This window comes from Rissa tridactyla, chromosome 13 (genome assembly GCF_028500815.1).
Source record: "Rissa tridactyla isolate bRisTri1 chromosome 13, bRisTri1.patW.cur.20221130, whole genome shotgun sequence".
In the NCBI taxonomy this organism is placed as follows: Eukaryota; Metazoa; Chordata; class Aves; order Charadriiformes; family Laridae; genus Rissa; species Rissa tridactyla.
This window is the reverse complement of record NC_071478.1, coordinates 8,538,442-8,558,374: the sequence shown is the minus strand read 5'-3', so window position 1 is coordinate 8,558,374 and position 19,933 is coordinate 8,538,442. Positions and strand designations below refer to the sequence as shown.

The window sequence follows — 19,933 nt, the reverse complement described above, 5'->3', positions numbered from 1 at the left end:
AGAAATACATAGCTAAAAGTGAAAACAAAATACAGATGTGGGATTTTTCATGCCAACATACTGATGTTTCATGCACATCCATTTAGAAGAGCAGCTATGTGAGGGTGAAATTCATTTAAGACTAAGGGTCAGCTCTGCATACGTATCAGTTAAATCTCATTATGTCTTTTTTTTTGCCTAATTATTGCGTGGCTTTCTATGCTTGGATGCTCTGGATTTCATCCTATATATGAAATTATTAGTTCAAGGTGTTTATGAGCTTTACTCACCAAGCAAAGGACTCAGGTCTATTGTTCTTGACCCTCTTTTATTTTCTTCCACTTACCCCTCCCCTTCCCATCCTTACTTCATTTTGTCTTTGAACTTTAAAGAAGAAAAATACTAAATGTAAAATGCTGTGTCAGAGCACCATTAAGGTGGCAAGGTTAAAAAATCTTAGAAATACAAAAGTTAATGTTCCACTAGGCACATTAATTCCAACACACTGCACATACTTTATTTTTTTATTCCCATTTTTCTTTGCTACATGAATATTTTAGTAGATTAGTTCTAGTACACTAAGATACAGAGCACAATCAAAAACGTGTCATTTTTGGAGAAGGAATACTGCACGACTTAAACTGTCAACCTTAAAAAAAAGTCACTACCATCACTTGAGCTTTTTATTGTCCAAGAAATTGGTGACAGGAAGAAGCAATACTTTGGGGCAGGGGCAGGTCTTACTTTGCAGATATTGAGGTCCAGCCCCACCAGGACTTCATAAACCTTGCTAAAATCTTTCTTTGTCCTTGTACCCTAATGTGTCAGAAAACAGAGTGGCCACTGCCTTACAAAGGACCCTCTGAATTTCTCCTGTGTGCCCCTTCTCATGCTCTGGCCTTGGAAACTGAAGCAGCCTGACAGCCTGTTTCTTACATACACTTTTAAAAGCTCAAATGTTGTTACTCTTCTGCAGTCTAATAGCATTAAGTTTGGTGAGCTTTTTGTCTCTCTGCCTCTATATACGCTGAATGATTTGTCCTGGAATTCATTCATTTGGAACAAAGCAAAACTAGCACAAAAAAATTCTTTTTTCCGTTCTGTTGTTTCCTTTTGCCAATATATATTTTTTAAAGTATATACCTGTTATTACTTTGCAATATAGACAACTTCTGGAAAATACAAAAATATCTTGAGTCTGATTAAATTTTTATATCCAGTGTATATATTTTTATATCCAGTGGGTGTTGAACTAGATGACCTTTAAAGGTCCCTTCCAACACAAACTATTCTATGATGTTATATGGAATAGCCTTTGGGATAGCTGTACATAGCCTATCTATCCATTCAGCCTGCAGTGGGGGTTGTTGCTCGCTCTGCCCCAGCACTAACAATCTCTTCAGCTGGGCTGCAGAGGCTTCTGGAGCACCCCTCACCAAGAACCACTTTGGCACGGCTTGATTTCCTTCGGATTTGCGTGCTGGGGTATTGCAAAAAGCAAGTGGCAAGGAACTAGCACTGCCCAGCACTACCCCCTCGGCCACCGGCCCCGCAGGGGCTCTGCAGACCGTGCTGGTCCTTATAGGCTCGTGCACAGTCCCAGCACCCCTGGATGAGCGCCCGGCCAGGGGACGGGGTGGAGTCCTTCCAAAATCCTTAGGAAATCTTTCTGATACGCTTCTTGCAAGAACAGCGTTAACTTTATTCATTAATTGTTAATCAAGCTGTCCATTTAACATGCACTCACCCTTTAAATCTCCTGTTGAAAAAAAAGCATTTTTCTTCCTTTTTCCTGTTCTTACAGTTTAATTCTAATTCCTGAGGAGTAAACCTTCCTCACCAGAGATCTTCCACTCCAAATTTCTTCAGTTGGCTTTGTTTGGCTGCTTTTGGTTTAGCATTCACTTCAGTGCAGGATTTTGATATTTTCTGTGTATCTTGCTCAGAGACAGCCTGATAGCCAGTGTTTTACACCAGTGGAGATCCTGAAGTGTGCGCCAATCAGTCAATAGAGGAAGGGAAGCTTTTTGAGCCAGATAATTATCAGAGCTGTATTGAAGTCCTGGTGTGCAAAAAGTACAGGTTTCAGGACCTCTGAGGCGTATTTTCATTACCAACAGCATATAAAATCATTGCACTCTTACTGAAGTCACTGGGAACATTTTTCCAAGAGCAGGGTTGGGCCTTACAGTTTTATTGTATTTGCAATTGGTTTGGAACAGCTCTACTCAATTGAGATTGCTCCCTTCCCCTTATTTAATCTCTGCCCTTTTCTGCTGTTGCCCTGAGCACACTGTCGATATCTTACACCGATGCAGAATGACTACACTGACAGCTACAAGAAAGAAATTTCACTGCTTTCAGAAGAGAAATTTTATTACTTCTGTGAAGGGGACCCCTAATTCACAAATCAATTTTATTGGTTATATATGGAGCACTAATCCTTTTAAGACTTCTGACATCCACTTTTCAGTCATGATGCCTGCTGAAGTAAGAACTAAATTCAGACCCATACGCCAAGACTATATAATAATTGGAGGAAACACTGCCTAAAAAAAGTGAAAAATCCTTCACAACAATTCATTAAAATTGTTATCCTGACAAATAGGCCATTTAACTGAATTTCCTCTCTTGTTTCTTAAACTCTTCACTAGCCACTGTCAGCAATATCCTTTATAAATACAATTAAATAAATCCAAAAGTCAGTAACTAGGATTTCAGAATAATGCTGGGACAGGTTGAATTTTGCTCCAGTTTCCCATTTGTTACAAGTAATGTTCACTAACGTCGAAGCTGGAAGCTGGAAAGCTGCTGGGAAAGCACATGCAGCAATTCTGACCGGGAACAAAAATGTTTTCCATTCCAGTTCCGCAGTGCTTCCACCGCACACCCCCCGCCGCGCCTGCCCCCTCTGCCCAGCACTCGGGCTGCCCCCCCGGCTGCCGTCAGAGAAAGGGCAGCTCTTCTGCCCCCGGCACTCAGGGGCGCTGCGTGCTGCTCCTCACTTTGTGACCTGGTTCTCCAAGGAGCAAACCCAATACCAAGTGATTTAGGTGGCGAGTCGCCGCCAACATCAAACAGACAAATGGAAGAACGCTGGTAACAGCTCACGTTTTTTAGTGAACTAGGCAGCGAACAGCAATGAAAACATACGCACAGCCTTTGGGGCTGATCCAAAGCCACTGATATTGTTTGGAGTCTTCAGGATCAAACTCCTTTTCACTCCTTGGTAAAGAACAGCCAAGTCTCAGCAGAGAAATGTGCTGTGGGTGGTACCAGCAGCTCGGCAGAGTAGCCAAAGCACAGACTTCATTCCAATCCCTCAGGGCCCCTTCTAACTTAGCAACCAATTTGCTCTGCACACTGCATGCAAGTGGCATTGAGAGTAGGTGTTTGGGGTTTTTTCGAAATGAAATTAATCTCTGAACTCTGCTAGACATCTTGATCTAACAAGTATAGCTCTCATCTCAGAAAGGAAAGATGTGGATTTTAATTCTGCTCCTGCCACTGAGCAGTAGCTCGTGAACTTCTGCAAATATACATGCACCTTTTTCTCCTCCTACGCTTTGTCTCAGCTATGTAGACAATAAAGCTGATGGCACAAGGAATGTCTTTTAATTAGCACACATACAGTTCCTAGCCTAATCTCGGGTGATTCTAGGCACAACTATAATAAATTTAAAAAAAAAAAAAAAACCCCAAAAATGAAACCACTGGTAACTGCAGATGCTATTTCCCATATTCCCAAAAGTTATTTGCCCTTTCAAAGTCATTTTGTGAAATTGCATAAGAAATATTTACAGACACTTCAGATCGTTGCTTTCTGGTGTGTGTCATTTATAATCCAGGGAAGATGCTGCTAGTCAAGAGTATTGTAGCTATGAAAAAAAAAAATCTAGGCTGCAACAGCAAGTAAATTCAGACCGAATTTTATCATGTGGGGGGAGGGGGGGTGGCGTTACTCCTCTTCCGTTACGCTGAGTGTACAATACCCAGTGCTCTCGCCACAGAGCCTTGTGAGAAGGCAGGTGCTGCCAAAGCAGTGGCACTTCTCATAAGTGTCCCCAAAAGCTAAAGCTGGTGTTAGTAGAATAGTGTTTGCCCAGAGTATAGGAGGTCTGGGCTCAAACCCCTCTCCTGCCTAAGGCACCGCAGTTCCCTATTTTCCAGAAGAACATTTTGACTCCCTGCTTGGTGGTCATTCTCACCTATTGACCTGTTCCACTTACATTAAATAATTAAATATTCACTGGGTCAGAGGGAGAAGGTGTACTCCACAGATCAGTCGTGAGGCGCTTCCCTGAGAGAGGAGCCCTACCTAATCCTTGCTTTATTAAGATTCCTTATTTTATATTAAATACTTAGTGGTGCAGGGACTGAAATCTAAGTCTCCCTTCAAACCCTCATCAAGCCTGACAAAATAATAACCGTGACCAAAACATGGAGGTACCTTAAGAATTTTAACGCTGAGAAGGCAATTCCAGGGGCTAGCAGCATTGACTTTTGACTTCAGCACCTAACCAGGGATTTAGGAATCCGTGCCTTGCTAAGGCCTCCCACAGATCAAGTCCCATATCACCTCCGTCACTTCCTGATCCTAAAACTACAAAAGAAAAAAAAATACTTCCTAAAAAAAGGTAATAAGTACTTAACTAAAACGTGTACTTCTCATTGTCTTTAATGCAAGCTATTAAAAGAATATAAAGAATTAAAATGCAAGCTGAATTTTCAGTGGTTATGATTTTCCCAGGGAAACTGAATTTGCAGTGGGATTTTTCCATTCTCTTTCTAAAATTCCTCTCTCCAACATTTTTGACACTGCTGCTGAGACAGCATTCTCTGCTTCTCGATCCCCAAGCCCTAAGGTTAGAGCTAATTTTCCACTGAACTTTGCCATTGAGTCATCAGAGAAAACAGTAAGAGCTTATTCTCACAGTAGAAGAATGTTCCACAGCCAACCAAGGAGTATTAATGCTTGGGTTTGGATGAGGAGATACAGTACCTGCACCGAGAGGCTTTGTACTACAGGACACCCAGTTGTACGTGTAATTTCTACGAGACACCCAAAAGCTTCTCTGTTCTTAGTGGAGTCGTCATTTTTAAAAGATGACTGGCAGCCTTTGCTAATGAATGGTCTTGTTGCATATTTGTGCTTTAATCATCAAAACATTGCGTCTCTCTATGCTTCCTTTCATGCTCTGCTTCTATTGGAGCATCACTTGAAGCTCAGGAACAGCTCCAGTGTAACAGAGTATGTTTTCTCTTTTCCTATAACAACCCCTAAAAGAACATGCAATATAAATATTTCCAGTTAGATGATCACTTAAGATCTGTCGAGTACCATCATAGGCAAGTAATGATACAACCCTTTTGGGTACAATCATAATAAATTCACAATCATAGAATCACAGAATGGTTTGGGTTGGAAGGGACCTTGAAGATTATCTCATTCCACCCCCCTGCCCTGGGCAGGGACACCTCCCACCAGACCAGGTTGCTCCAAGCCCCGTCCAGCCTGGCCTTGAACCCCTCCAGGGATGGGGCAGCCACAACTTTTTGGGCAACCCGGGCCAGTGTCTCACCACCCTCCGAGTAAAGAACTTCTTCCTGATATCTAATCTAAATCTCCCCTCTTTCAGTTTAAAACCGTTCCCCTGTCTCTACACTCCCTGATCCAGAGTCCCTCCCCATCTCTCCTGGAGCCCCTTTAGGGCCTGGAAGGGGCTCTAAGGTCTCCCCGGAGCCTTCTCTTCTCCAGGCTGAACCCCCCCAGCTCTCTCAGCCCATCCTCACGGCAGAGGGGCTCCAGCCCTCCGTGCCCCAGTGGTGCATTTCTTTAAAATCTGTGTAGACTAAAGGGTTGATTATTTGTTGCAGTGACACGTTAAAAAAAAATGTGGCTGCTAAAAAAGTGTTTTGGGAGACTACGGTAATGGGTGACAGAACAAATTTCCCAGCAGGTGGTACTGATCATCTCGGACAGAAGCCAAAATAATCACATTCTCAGAAAACCATGTGGCAAATGAAAGCAACTTAAAAGAAAAAGGAAAACAATAAGGCCTAATTCTTACAATAGTGAAGATTTACAGATTTTGTGAATGCAAGTCATTCGCTTCCCTATTTCTGGCAGTGTTTGGTTCTTCCTTAAAAGCTGATTCTGGAGTTACTTTAAAAGAACTAAGAGGTGGGGAAAAAGACAACGGGAAAACGCCACTTCCACTTCAGGGCTTCTTTAATACTCTCACAAAAGCAGATTGACTGGGAAGTATGGAGGGATTAATTTGTTGTTTAAAAAGGAAATAAATTGCAATATTCTAATGGATTAGGTCTTTTTTATACAGCATGCTGTTATTAAGCATCAGTTTGTTTCCAAAAGTGGAACAGCCCTCTTGTTTTTTCAGTTTGCACCTTACAGAGAAAGCACCCAAGAAAAGATCAGCATTTTTTTCCTCACAACCAGACAACAAAAACTATGCAGAAGGATTTGGTTTTATCCATAGACAGTTAGCCATGAGCTAGTCCTGGACTGAAAAAGGTTATGGTATTACTTCTGTCTCTAGACCAGACAGAGATATCAAATAATTACTTGCCAAATATGACCATAAAGTTAGTTATAGGAGCAATATATTACTAGGATAATCTAGCCTTGGCTGCTCTGGACGCTCTGCATATGTGAAAACAGATGTTCCTTCAGACTCCCTCCTTCTTCTAACAGGGACCTAGTTCCTAGCTCTGCGTTGGACTCAGCCCAGGAGAAGGAATTTGTTACGACAGCTTATTCCCAGAAAACTCATTACCTGTCTCTTCCAAGGACAAGGCAATGGAAATGTCCCAAAGGGCTAGATCCTGCCTCTAGGTGCCAGATGGACCAGTCTAGATGTCATCTACTTCTTTTCTCCAACATTTGCACGTAATTATTTCTTCCACTACAGTCTCTATTGTTTTATCCATTTTCAAAGCTCCCAATGCAGGACCTCTTCCACCTCGTGACAGCTTTCTGTACGGACTATCCCTAGGTATATTGCCAGTGTGAGGCATGAATCTACATTAGCCCAACACTTACTATTTTTAATTGGCTAAACGTCTGCAAGTCATCTTGAAACAATATACTGAAAATCAGTCTTATCGCACTATTTACAGCCATCTTTATCTTTTTTTATAGTTATTATATCACGCGGTGAAAATCTTTGTTTTCCCAGCAGTAAACCAAGATGACAGACTCAGTGCTAATAAAGAGGGAATGTCAAATTACAGATGTTATGAAAAAAACCTCGTAGTGTTCACTTTTCCTTACATTACGGGAGATTTGAGGGAAGAATTCACATGAGTGGAATACTGATATGAAAGGGCACAGCTTGCTTAGAAAGGACATTCAGGGAAAAAGAAAGGGTATATCAAAAATGTAGACCTGCTCAGAGAGCCATGAACTGTAGGCAGACAGACCTTTCAAAAATTTCTGTGTAAAAATAAAGGCAAAGGAAATGGGAACAGTATGGCAGCATACGCCTATTTTGGCTTGCCAAACAAGAAGGCTAATGTGGATGGGGCTTTTTTATCCCTAAATAACTCAAGTGTTGTCCAAAGCACATGATTAGGTGTTAACACGGAGCTAGCTTCATTTAATTAATGGTAATGATAACGAAATACATTTTATAAAACTGGGGTTTTTTTAAGATTTATAAAACTGCAGCCAGTGATGTAACCCCATTACAACTTTTTTTTCCCCCCCTCACTCTGGGATGTCAAACCAGGAACAACATATTTTAAAAATATGAAGTAGGGCCTACTTTGTGCTCCGTGCTGGTGGTGCCTGAGCTGGAGCATCACGTTGGGGTTTGGGTATCAGATTTCAAGAAAAGTGTGGTCCTCTAGAAAGACTGGAAGCAAGCAACAAAAATGATTGGTGATCTATCACCAGTCGTGGCCTGACCAATTGTGAAAATGTGGCCTGTCAAAAATGGGACAAGCTTTGAGTATGTAAGTTTGGAGGGAAAGAAAGAAACTGTTGTCACTGTCCACTGGAGAAGGACAGGCTCCTATTTGTCCTTTCTTAAACTGCCCTTGTAGAAACGTCAAGCTTTTTAAGAGAAGTCATTAGGAAAAAAACTTCTGAGCTAGCTACAGCCTGGAGAGACTCAAATTTCCATCACCAGAGGCTTTTACCAGTGTAAGTGATTGTGCTCTACACACAATTCAAACTGGTCGGGAGCAATTACACAGCCAGTTACCACTGTTCAGCTGACAAGCGGCAATGAACTTCATCGCATGGTAGTTCTTTATGCCTGGGAACACCCAGCAAAAACAGTCAGAGACAGGGTTTATTGGAAATCTGTAGGTTGGCAAATATTTCTGGCTCTTAGCTTGAAGTCAGTGGGGCCCGTAGTTTAATTTAGGATGACAAAGTAACAGTCACATCAGCCCATACGCAAAATTTCTGTGGAATAATATTCACCCCCTGAGGAGCTGAGCTCTGAAAATGATCTCTTGACCTAAACACTCTCAGTGACCCTTAATTATGCAATGATATCAACAGAAAGATCGTTCTCCCATTTCCATGGCAACGGTGCCAGCGAACAGCAAAGCTATCAAGGTCAGGCGTATAAACTGAGAAAGAAAAGTAATTTTCTGTGTAATGGTTCATATGAGCTTTAACTGCAGTAGTGGCAAATAAATAGCCGTATACTTGCTTGATCGCCTGTCTCAAATGTACATAAGGGGAAAAAAAGAATTGCTGAAGTACAGCTACAATCACGCTGCCTTGCTGTCTGGTTTCTAGAAACTGCTAGTGACTGCTGCTTCAGAGGATAACACAGACTGCAGAGAGGCATTCAGCTGTGCAGTGCTGTAATGTGAGGAACTTGATTCTTATTAAACTGGCATTAAAGAAGCCAGGCGACATACGGATTTTATCAAGTTTATCAAAGTTAATGTCATAGCCGATGCGGTATCACTTGAAGGAAAGCCCAGTCACAGAAGTTCCAAGAAAATATTTTCTAATTTGTCAAAATCAAAATGTTTTACTAACTGGTTTGTTTCCTGCCTTCTCCCAAGGACCTGCTTTGCAAATGGAAAATATGGAAAAACCTGTGTTCTTCCCTACTAACCTCCTTACAGCACCCAGGCCCTGTCGGGCCAGGCTCTGGTCCCCTCCTCTCTCCCCCCTCAGCCCCTCTTTGCGATACCCATGGGGTCTCCAGGGGCCAGTTTGGAGGCTGCCTGGTGGGGTGGGGGCTGCTGGGGACCTGTCCAGGGCCAGCGCTTGTGTCTGAGGCCCGCTCAGCTTTTTGGAACCCTCTCAAGCCCTTCGCTTTAGTAACAAACTGCAGTATTGGGTATGGTTGCAGTTCCATATACGGTATGAAAACGAAAAATAGATTCTGTGGTCATCTATTTTGTTTTAATTTCTGCGCTGAGGATTTGCTGATTCTCTTGTGTACAGTGGGCTCAGACAATAGCTCATGACAAGCTCCTTTATGCGGCTCCACACATATTTATGTCTGTCTTATTGCTGCTTACTTTTTTGGACAAGAAACCTGAATTTGAACAAGTAATCTGAATCATTACTATCTCTACTCACATGAGGACACACAAGGTTTCTTTCTTTTGTTACTGTATTCGGATGTTCCCTAGTTTTTTAATATCTTTATTAAAATAAGGCAGATAACTTGGGAGGGTGGCTGGAGAAGCTACGTGAGACTCACCGGGGATAATAAATGCAGTGGAGATAAAGAACCTTGCTCTTCATGGGGCGATTACAGCACCTCACTTCAAAAATCTCACTATTCCTGACATTCTCATGCTTTCAATTATCATCTGAGCTAACTGCCTTTTTGATTATTTCTAATATCCTTTTTATTCAGATTCTTTCACTAAAATATATGTTTCTGCCTCACATTTTTTTCAATTGAAAAGAACTGGGCAGAATTTCCAATTTTTGTTTCCAAAACACATGTAACATATCTATAGTTAATGGCGTTTTATTACTTACCTGAAGATAGTACCTAAAAGTTTACAAGGACTTATGATTCTAAAATAGGACCTTTTCTTTATTGTAATTACTCATATTTTTCATTTATTTAATTTTATTTTGAGAGAGCATTGTCGGGAAAATATGTAAATCACACTTAGCTAAGAGCCGTGTCAGACTGGGCAGTGATTTACAAGGTCGCCTAGAGCTCTGCACAAGGTGCATGTTTAAATAAGCATTTACTTTATGTGATGGCATAACTATAATATTTGTCTTATTGTCCTGCATAAAGCTGACATAGACTTCTACGATTATAAATTGGACCAAGGATGTAAATACAGCAGTTCAAGCAAACTCTTGAAGTTATTGCTGTTCACAGTGAATTGTACCATTTCATGATGAACGACCAGCATTTAATTGTTACTGTGGTACCAGGCATAAAGCTATGACTCATAACACTGTCCTCCTCCTACCGGTATTTTCATGGCTTAAAAGTAGATATTAAATGATTGAAACCTAAAAACAATTAGGGAATTTTTAAAAGGAAAGGACATGAACTTTAAAGCTCTTTTTTGCTGGAGATTTACAAAAGCTGAAACTTTCTCTTGTTATCACTCTAAAGTAAAGACAACATGCTATTCTTTAGACAGCTTTGGTGGAGGTGGGGGCAACACCACACCTGCATTGTTCCCATATGTCACAATATCATATCGCTAACAACCTCTTTGACCCAACTCCTCTGTATGCTGGCACCTTGTATACTGCAAAAGAGTGGTCAGGAATGATCCGACCTTAGGCAGAGAGTTTTGTTCTCATTAATGCCGTATAAATCCCAACTTGACTTAAGGAAGCCCCATCTCAACACAGTGCACCCTCAAGCTCCTGCAGAGAACAGCTTTCACCTGCAGCAACTGCTCTGAGCGTCTATCAGGGACTGTTAGGGTGGAATCAAGAAATCGATTCAACCGTAGATCAATAAGCACAGCATCGGCTCCTAGACCCTGAAGATGAGAAATAGCTGAAGGGTGACTTGATACAGCCCCTTCTCTCATACCCTTCCCTTCCATTACTGATTCTTAGTGCTAAGTGCAACGTTTCATCACAGGAATTTAATAACCAAGTTTTAATAAACCTCATTCTATCCTGACATTCAGATATGAAAATAAACTTTACTAAGCACCTCTAATGAAAAGTATTAGATCTTCCTACTCAGAAAATCCAGCATCTCTTAAATATCAAGTTTTCCTAGTATATTTTGTACCTATACGTTGTGTCTTACTGCCCTTCCTCATACAAGAAAGAAATAGGCACACGAGTGTCAGAGCTGCTTGCTCTTTGGAGTCCACAATCAACAGGCCCTGATCACCCTGGAACAGTAAATCTTGTTTAAGGAGAAACAACAAACAGAAAACAATTCCCACAAAGGACAATTTTGGCTCAGAAGGAGACAATTAACAAAAAAATAAGCTGTGGATGGACTCACAATGTCATCTTGTCCAGCTCAGCCAGGAGACAGGCACCAGAATTAGCCCTGAGAGACATTTGTGTAACATTTCTGAAAGCTGTTCAGGCAGAATCTTAGCAGCTCCTCAGGTGATCAACTCCATTGCTTTGACATTCCCCTCCCACTACTGTAAGCTTAAAGATATTTGATTTTTTTCATCAGTTTAAGCCTATAGATATTTGTCCCTTTTCCTGTGGTCTCGCAGAGTAAGCTCCTCTCTGCAGCTATGCTTTACATACTTTTAAGCTTTTATTACTCCTCCCAAAATATGCCTGAAATGCGCCTGAACCATCACAACATGGCCTGGAACCTCTCTCCAGTGCTATGACTCTCAGCATCTGCTGTAAAGAAAGCACTACCATTACTGTCATTATGGTTCCTAAAAGATTAGCACTTCCTCATTAATACTCTCATTGGCAACATTCAAACCCATGTATTCTTAGTCTAAAACCCTGAGTCTAATAAGGAGATACCCAAACTGCATTTGTATTTGTCATATTCAATGGGCCAAAAATTTAATTATGTTGAAGACATTATCATTGGCAGTAGCACTTCAGCTCACTAATTGTCAGTGCTTAATACTTTCATTTTAATTGTTTCCTTTATTGCCAGTCACTCTCCTCCTTCCAAGAGTTTCCATGAGGTACATTGCTCATGCTGTTTGAAGCTGTGTTCAGTGAACATGATTCCTTACACACAATTAGAAATAGTCAATAAAAGAAACTGCTGAAAGCAGATTTGACTTGCCAGACTGCTCTTTCTTACTGATGCCTCTCCTTCAGCAAATGGGAAAAGCTCTTCCCTTTTTCAGCAGAACACACAAAAGCAGGGGCTCGGTGACTCTGAGGGTTGCATCTGCAGCGTCTGCCACCCAGCAACCCACAGGAAGGATTTTCTAGTGCTATGGATCTTGAATCCGCATGGACTTTCAGAAGAGTTTGACTGCAGATTGTAACTTGCTCCTCACCCCTTGTGGAAGGGGGGAAAAAAAAAAAATAGAAATTCTCTAATGGTATCACAAAGCGTTAGAATTTAGTTATGGTGCGAGACTACGGTACCTCCTTTGGCAGGAGAGCTCTCATGAGAGCTTCGAGTAGGTGCCGTGATTGACAATTATGTTTGTGAAAATGAACAGCTGCAAATAACCCCTAGAAGGACAAGTCTTTGGACATCAAAGGACAGCAAACCGCAACGGAATCGCAAGAACAAAGTGCAACAAATACACAGTATCTTGCAGAATAACGCCTAATGTCAAAAGCACCAAAGCTGTCGGCACTAACGCGGAGGACTGGTATCCGAGACAAAAGGTGACTGGGCTGAAAGGCAGGCGGCATGTTTATAAACAAAGTAAAATACTGATGCAGAGTCATGGCATGGAATGGATCATTGATTAAACGGATGAGCAATTTGCCACAGTGCATTCAGTGTGCTGCAGGGATATAATAGATGGCTTTGCAAAGTGCTTTGGAACAGTCAATTACACGGTTAAACCATACAGATGTCTGCAGCATCATGAGCTGTTGGAGGACAACCCTCTTGTATTTGTATCTGTCAAAGGGAAAATCTTTCTGTACAGCTTATTTTTTCTTCAAATAACCAAAGTAAGGCATGGATTTGCATTAACCTACATACCCCTGTTTTCAGTTCCATTCCAAAGGTGTTTATGCTACATTAAAAAAATGCGGAACAACCTAACACAACAGCTTACATGACTTGCTTGCCCTGCTGAGCTTTCCTTGAAGCCCTGCTTTACTCCCATACACTGCAGCTACTGCCGTTCGTTCCAATTTTCACTCATTAATTTAACTAAACAAAAAAAATGTTTTTCCTTCACTCAATAGAGCACTAAGAGGCTGTTTTATTATTTTACTGAGTGAAGATCAAGCTTTGAGGGATGAAGGAAATGAGTAAAATGAAAGAAAGAATGGGATAAAAAGCTCAGAAATATTTCTGATTTTGCGTAATTGCATTATCCGTGGATGATTACGATAGCTATCACTTCTGGTCCACCAGCTTCTAAAGTGTACACTTTATAAAAAAGAGATTTTTCCAACTCATTGGACCATTTCAGAGCAAGCAGTGAGAAAGTATTCAGTAAGAATCGGACTTGGCAATTTATTCAAGAAAAGTTAATGAAACTGTCTCTCCTGGACAATACGATACAAAAGTGCACTAGCTGGGGAGGTGCTGCAGTATGGCTAAGCACGGTATCTTTTTATAAAGTTTTTAGACTAAAACTACTATTCCTGCAACAGAGACATGCTTTGCATTTCTTCCTCTGCTGCTATTAGTATTACTCTTAGTGCAAAACTAAGATCTTTGAAAATTGTATCATACTTTAACCCTTGTGAACCCAGAGCCAGGTAACTCGCGTAATCAAACGACTATCTGTGATAAGACTTAATCAGGGAAGAGTTCTCCCCACGGGTAATGAAATGTGCACATTTCTAAAACGCCGTCACATTAGGTATCTTTTCTCACTGCAACAGAGAAGTAACTTCCCAAGTAAACACAGCAACGAGATTTTGAAGGGTTAGAGCAGCAAGAAAAAAGATATTTAGGTCCTAATAAGAGTTATTGAATGCACCGAGTGGAATTAAGACTTTACATGCAGCAGAAATAAGTAACAAGGAGAGTTCAAATGGTCCATAAGTCAGAAATGCAATCATGTGCCTTTTCAAGCACGCGAGTAATTCCATTAACTAATCTGCTTTAATTGCATTAAGCTTAGAGAGACTACTCACATGCTTAAACTCAAACATATGATTAATTATTTCCCTAAAAGAGGGCCCAGTCAAGAAGAATGGATAATGCAAACAAATGTATGTATGCATTTAAATGTTTCAAGGTATTTGATTCAGCAGTCTATAAACTAAACCATTCAAATTAACTTTTTGGTGGAAAATCTGTTCCCTGGATACAAAACATTCTCAGAAAGCAACATCTGAATTATTACACAAAATTATTTTGCTGAGAGTCAATAAGTAATCATCTACTAAAAGGTTCAAATATAATGAACCACAACTAAGTGAAACAGCTCATATTTTATACATGTGTTTGATATGCATCAAAAATCAATACAAAAAGCATGTTAAGTAAATTCAAGTAATAAATAGGAGCTGATAATATTTTTTTGCTCAGCTCTTACCAGTAAACTGCTCTTGCAGAATTAAAAGTTTCAGATGCTAAAAAAGTGACTATTTCCACACACATACAAAAATGTGTACAACAACCAAATACGTACTGCTCAGACTGTCACAGGAGTCTACTATGCACAATCAGCATCTCTGATCATACACTAATTAATTAATTATATTAATTTTGCCTTCAATTATTGGTTATTTTGCAGTTTATGTATCATATAAACTTACTTTTTATGCTGCTCCTTCAATTTATGATGTATTTTATTTTGGGGGTGCTATTATTATTTACTTTAAACAAACAAACAAAACCACATGTCCACATCAGTGTCTCTGAAACCAGGGTAAAATGTTCAGTGAGATGCTGTCTGATATCTCCACTGTGACAAGCAACATCTGAACCTGCAGAGGTCAATCAGCCCATAATGTACTGCACTTTATTCTGAGTGAAATGTGAATGGGGAAGACGAAAAATAAATTAATTTTATGATAAAAAAGGAATTTTGTTCACAACTTTCTTTTCTGTTTTGGCTTTTAAACATGAAGTTTGATGGACGCTGCCTTCAGAGCAGGGCACTGGCTCACCCCAGTGCATACTCTGCAGTCACATTTGAGAGGACCTGTTGCCATATGGAAAATCAGGAACAATTACTCTAAATAATTACATCAGTTTATTGCTGTCTGTTGCCAAGAGAAACAAGTCTTGTTGGTAATATCCACTTGCGTTGCCAAGTAACTTAATCTTTAGGGAAACTAAATGCTCTCCAGTACTAGCATTTCTCTAACAATAAATATCCTTTCTAACTGATACCATCATGACTCATAACTGCATCTTTGTTATGACAATTTCCTAAGGTAATCTCTACTCTGTTATGGGTCGATGGCCTCAGAGGTGTGAGTTATCACACCTGGCTTGAGATGTGCACAGAGATGGTATCTGAGTACGAGCTATGCAGTCTAAGCTACCCTCATAGTATCTGGGGAGAAATCAGAACTTTTCACAGAATCACAGAATGGTTAGAGTTGGAAGGGACCTTAAAGATCATCTCATTCCAACCCCCTGCCCTGGGCAGGGACACCTCCTGCTAGACCACGTTGCTCAAAGCCCCATCCAGCCTGGCCTTGAACACCTCCAGGGATGGGGCAAAGGCAAGTGAGATGGACTCTTAACAGATGAGATCAACTGCATGGTAGAAACACCCATTTCTCCATTATTCAGGAGTCCAGGTGGAGGTGTTTGCTTTACTGAGATCTAAATCCAGGGGAGATGAATCCAGGGCAGGTGCTCTCCCATCCAGGCTGCCAGCAGAAACGGAAGCCAGTCCTTGTCGGTGCAATTAAACTTTTCCTTTGGCAGCAAAGCCTGGCAAGAGGCGAGCCTGACGACGAGCCTGTTCTGTAAAACCTGTAAACTGGGATTTTCAGACTACAGCGGCCATTCGTATTTGAACGCAACAGCAGCTGCCAGTGTGAGGTCTCGTAGTCCAGTGCTTCAAGGCAGGTAGGAATATTGGCCAGAGTTACCAAGGAAAGGCAAGCTGGCACTGGCTCCTCCCTCGCGCGTCTGCCACAGGCACTTCTGTTATTCTCCAGCCAGTTTTGCTATGCCTTTCAGTTCATTATCACTTGTAAACTTCGAAACCCTGCTGTTTAAGTACTATCATCCAAATTGTTGCAGACAGCAACTTACTGTTTCTCATTGTGCTTTCCACTTAAATTTCATTCCAGCTTGAAAAGACAGCACTGAAATCTATGGTTTTTTCCCTCTCAAGTTTATTGGATTGAGCAGGCTTCCCCTGCACAGCTCCTTGTACTGCAGTTCTCGTTGTCTGTCTTTGGCTTTCTAAAACCATGAACATAGCCCTCAAAAAACTACTTCTGCCTTATGTAGCACTTCACTGCAGCAGACAACTGCAGCATGGTGACAAGGTGCTTTCTTGTCTCATCAAAATCACATTCTGACCTTTTAATTCAGCTCTTTTTTTAAGTGCTTGATAATTTTTTTTCTAACTTGTTCCAATTTCCCCCATAGCTAATATCAAATAAAGGCACTATTCAGATGGATGCCTGACAGGCCTTTTATGTAAGGCTCACATTACACAAAGCTTTTTGCAGTCTTCAGTGATTCCTCCCTAAGCCAAGTGAACTTGTTGGTTCAAAAACTACCCTGTAGCCCTTGCTGGCAGCAACTCGACAGAAACTACAGAGCTTATTGCGTTTTTCTGATCTCTCTGTGCTCTCTGCCACTGATTTCGTTTTGCTTGCTTATCCACTCTCACGCGTTAACAACCTCTAATCAACACCTAGGATCCTTTAGAGGTTGGAGGCGTGTTTCTTTTCACTATGAAAAACATTTCCCATGCAGCTGTCAGAACAGAACCCTTCTTTGTTTTGTTCTTTTTGGGAAAACCGTACCACAGACAGAATGATTTCACACTAGGCATATAAACTTCTCACCTGTATAAGGAAGACTGATGACAAGAAAATGAAATCCAATGTAGGAAAGGCCTTATATTTATCTTTTTTCCGCTAGGCCACTTACTTTCTCCATGACATCCTCTGTAGATGAAACTCTAATTCATCATGCCTCACCACTATGTTGAATCAGAGTTGAATACTCTCTAAGATCTGATTTGGACAGCTATTTATGACTTTCTCATTTCAAATTTATTCTGGACCCATTTCTGTAATGATATCTACAGAAAATGAGTTATTCTGTATGTTCTGTTTACCTTCAATTATATTTTATTGAATTAATTTATTTCTATAAGGAAAGCTGTTCTGTCAAAGCATATTTCTGATTAACCAATAGTTCAATGATTGAATGCTTCCAGATATGTCTTCCCACTGATAATAATTTTTCTCCACCACCATCACTTTTGTTAGGTCAAATCCTAAAACTGTGTTTTAAAAATTACTTGGCGCAAGGAGCATCTCTTAGCCAGGGTGTCTGGAGAAGTCACATTTTCATTACAGAGCTCCACCATTCCAAACCTACAGCTGATAATATTTGAACTAAGAACATATACTCCTGATTAAATGCATTTAGTCTTATTCCTAGACCAACCATTCATAAATTGTTTTACTTATGTACACACACATAGTTTTCTTTTAAAAAATTAATATATATTAGTGTGCGGGGTACAGTGTGTATTGAATCAATTCTTTGTGATACAAGTAAGGAACTATCTAAGTACACAGAGCAATCTGTGAAGCTCCTCTTCTATTTACGGAGGTTGTTCCTTTGTCTTCATAATTCTAATAGTTTATACAAATTGGCATTGACATTTCTATATTTCCCCTGTATTTCTGAAGGTCACAGGGACTCAGCCAAACCTGAAACAGTCATTTTAATTCCCAGTCTTTTAATTTCACTACAATGTAATTATCTTATAGATTTTTGTGTAGACTTATTTACTGTTTTTTTTTCCTGTTGGATAAGTATACAAGAACTAAACTAACTTCAATTAGGTAACTGTCACCAGTATTTAAAACTTAATGCCATTTTTTAAATTACATAAGTAATCCAAGCATAAAAATTATTCTTTATGATACCATTTCAGAGCAGTGGCACCAAATCCTTATCATACAATAGCCTGTGGCTCAGAAACATTAAACACAAACCATCATCACATTTTTCTTCTACCTAAGTTACGTATTCCTTGAGTTATATACAGTGTCCTTTTTATATTTCGATTAAAGCATCTTTAGGAGATAAAAAACACAAAATGGAATATTCAGCATCTTACTTCCAGTATATTAAATTATCTTCTTAGCTACTCATAGGTGATCCTATAGATTTGAGAAATCAGAATTTGTCCTTGTGTATTCAGATGTAGCCGTGTGTCTACCTTACATTTCCCCTCTACCCTTGCTAGTGCAGTATTTTAAAGACGATGCACTCCCAGAGCGGCCACCATCCCAAGGGGATCAAGGCACCTTAATATAACGACACGCTTGAATTTAAATGTGTGACACTCACACATTTAATTCCAGCATAAGTCTGTGTATTTTGCAGTATCAAACAAGTCTTAAATATAAGCATATGCCTAAATATTATGCTGAACTGGGGCTTATCCTCAAGGTTTATCCTCTGAAGGAGCAGAATAGTTGCAATACCCCAGTACAGATTAATGATGCTCTGTGAGATTTATCTTTGAATATAACAGGAAGAGGAAAGTCTCCATTAATAAAAGGGAAAATCACGAATCAGCAAATTCTGGAAACCGTAATAAGCAGGAAAACACTTTAGTTCACGCTGAACATTAGGTTTCATCCTGTGTAGCATTCAGCTTTTCATAAAATATAGGTTACCCGGCTACGTTCAAGAGAATGATATGCTACCTTTACCATTATTTGCTTTTTACTAGAGAGGAATGACAGCAGTGTTCTGGGAGAAGTCCATGATACACGTCTCTACGATATGATATAACATTGCCAGTGTGAGATTATTAACTTGTGATAATATAGTTTGAATGACAAAAACTTACTTGAAGGCATTGGCATCTCCATGGACCTTATAGTTGTCTGCACTGATTCTTGAGATAACTCTTGTGACAGCAACGAGAATACCAATATTGACCTGAAGAAGGAATGAGACTTGGTCAAGAGAACAAGTACTGACTGCGTCAGAGGTGCAAACGGCCCTAGGAGCGTATAGTAAAAATACAACAGAAAAGAGGAACTTTGCATGTTGTATTTATTTGTCATAAGAGGTTTCCAATTTTGGACTAGTATAGTTTGACCCGTGTCAGTGGATTTTGCTCTCCCCACAGTGGGTCGTTCTCCCTTTGCTCTCTTTCTATAAGGAACAGCCTTTGCTTGTTTAGGATAAATCTGCATTGATACATTGCTTCACAGCTAAAGGAGCGCTCAGGATCCCCACTGTACAAATAAATACCCTAATAATCCACTGCCAGCTGACAAATTAGACAAAAACTTCAGTGAACAGGGGCATGTGTCTGCATGCTCTTCGTTTTTGTGCTTGCCTGTGCACGGACTTCAGAAAGCACCTTTCTCGCTAGACTGCACAGTGTACAATTCCTCTTTCCTACCACGGTCTGCTTGCAATTTAAGCACAAGATTATTTTAAAACAGCAATGAGGAAAATATGTTAAACCTGAACTCTGCTCTTCAAAAGCGTGGCTCTTTTTTATGTCAGGCCCAGCAGAAACATCAATAAAATGACACGAACTCCCAGAAAAGTAGGAAATCTTGAAAAGACTAACACTGAAAATATCTAACAAAAGAGAGTTTGCTCTGGAGTCACAGGTGAAGAAAGAAGGAAATCTTTACCACTTAAAGGAAATGTGGCAAAGACCGCCTTGCTGTGCAAAGACCTTG

The 19,933-nt window shown here is 40.3% G+C and overlaps 1 protein-coding gene across 2 annotated transcripts in view; it reads right to left on the bottom strand.

Moving 5' to 3' along the window:
* Positions 1-19,933, bottom strand: part of ADGRD1 (adhesion G protein-coupled receptor D1) — a 170,326-nt gene that overhangs the window by 9,839 nt on the left and 140,554 nt on the right. For both annotated transcript variants that reach the window (XM_054219356.1, XM_054219357.1), the window contains one exon: positions 19,081-19,172. In XM_054219356.1, the coding sequence (XP_054075331.1) occupies positions 19,081-19,172 (92 nt within the window). The remainder of the gene's footprint in view (positions 1-19,080; positions 19,173-19,933) is intronic.